The sequence below is a fragment of the Coenobita brevimanus genome, chromosome 23, assembly GCF_032717465.1.
Source record: "Coenobita brevimanus isolate Jiangsu-jjx chromosome 23, ASM3271746v2, whole genome shotgun sequence".
Lineage (NCBI taxonomy): Eukaryota > Metazoa > Arthropoda > Malacostraca > Decapoda > Coenobitidae > Coenobita > Coenobita brevimanus.
In genome coordinates, this window is record NC_136976.1 from 22,869,781 (window position 1) to 22,871,454 (window position 1,674).

At 44.1% G+C, this 1,674-nt stretch overlaps 1 protein-coding gene across 1 annotated transcript; it reads right to left on the reverse strand.

Annotated features, from left to right (window-relative positions):
* Positions 1–896: 896 nt before the first annotated feature.
* Positions 897–1,397, reverse strand: LOC145392664 (myotonin-protein kinase-like). The gene has a single exon (XM_080266979.1). The coding sequence runs from the start codon at positions 1,395–1,397 to the stop codon at positions 897–899; it is 501 nt and encodes a 166-aa protein (XP_080123105.1).
* Between the last annotated feature and the right edge of the window lie 277 nt (positions 1,398–1,674).

Below are 1,674 nucleotides of genomic sequence, written 5' to 3' on the forward strand. Positions count from 1 at the left end.
TCAAGGCAGGGGTTACGAGCCTTACTTATCCTTGAGCATGCGAGCAATACAGCCTAACTCCTCCTCTGATGTATGTCCATGTGGGGCCCATCAGGTTGGAGCACCTTAACCCACTAGACCACCAGGCATCACTTGGCCAAATGGTTACTGCCCAGCATAGTAAGTTGTTTACTTGGTTACAGTAAAGCATTTGGCTTCTCACTCAGTTTAGAGTCACCTGAAGGCAGCAGTACATCGAGTAGATGATGGGTAACCCCCGCTTGCCACCTGTTAAAATACTACAATCATTAATTATGTGATTCATTTACATTCATGGTAGTTGCCAGACTGTCGATTATATCTGTAGTTCAGTTACTCTGATGGCAGATGTCAACAGTTACAACATAAGGAGACTTGTCTTTACTTGCTGATAAGAACTAAGTTATTATTTTTTAAGGATATCTCATATGATCAAAAGTGAAAGAGGTTCATGGACACATTACATTTATCAAAAGGATCTTGAGTTGATAAGAATAAGAAAGACTGGTTTTTGAGGTTTGTCAAAGGGAAATAGAGTTTATAAGAATGAAAATGACTGGGTGAGCTGTTACCTTGCAGTCTGCCAGCTCATGCAATGATGACTGCAAGGGGAACACTTTTCGTCTGATCCCTCACAGTGAACCTTTCTAGTATGGTAGTACCTGGCTAGTTGAGCCCCACTGATCACTGGGATACACAAGCTTCTTCGCCACGTCAAGGCAGTGTTCCATCGAAGAAGACCCACACCATTACCGTCAGCAGTAATATTATTGGTGGTAACAACAATAAAACTTGATAGTAATGATGTAGGTGGTTGTGGCTGGCATATTGTCTAGACCAAAATCGTCACCAATAACCATTGCACCACACCTCACACCTCACTCAACCCACAGCACTTCACATTCTGAAAACATGTCGTCCACATCCTTCAAATCCTCCTCCTTGCCCTCAGAAGACAATAGCTTAGCACAACCAAAGTCAATTATCCGAGCTTCATACTCTCCTGGTCCTCCACATACCAGGACATTCTCATCATGGATGTCACCATGACTGTAGCCTGCTCGGTGAAGCTCGCCAACCTTACACCTGACATCGGACTCGATCCTATCCCTGTCAGCAGGGGAGGCAGTGGCGTAAACTTCGGCCAATGTGGTGCCCTCACAATACTCCATCACGATCACTGGCGTGTCAACACAAACTGCATACACTTTGGGAGTTCCCCCAGCACCATCCAACTTAGCCATCACCTCAGCCTGCTCCATCTGCCTATCGAGTTTCTTTCCAACTTTCATACAGGCTTTCTGACCCCTGTACTGTACCAGCAACACCTCACCTTCCACTCCAAAGCCAATCTTTTTGATGATGCTGACCTCACGCATCACCTACTTGTACTTCCTCATCACCAACTTGGACTCACCCAGCCCAAGCTTCCTAATACCCTCACTTATCTCACCAATGCTGGACATTGCACACGAGTGAGAAGGGCAAGTAATCGTGTTATTTACCTTAGTATTATTATTACACGGATAAATAACACAGAGTTACCACTGAACGAGGAAGGATTCTAAGGCATAACAATGCTGATATGAGCAAATAATGTTGTCATAATTATAGTGATCTTGGAACACCAACATAATTGTATGTTGTGCATTGACT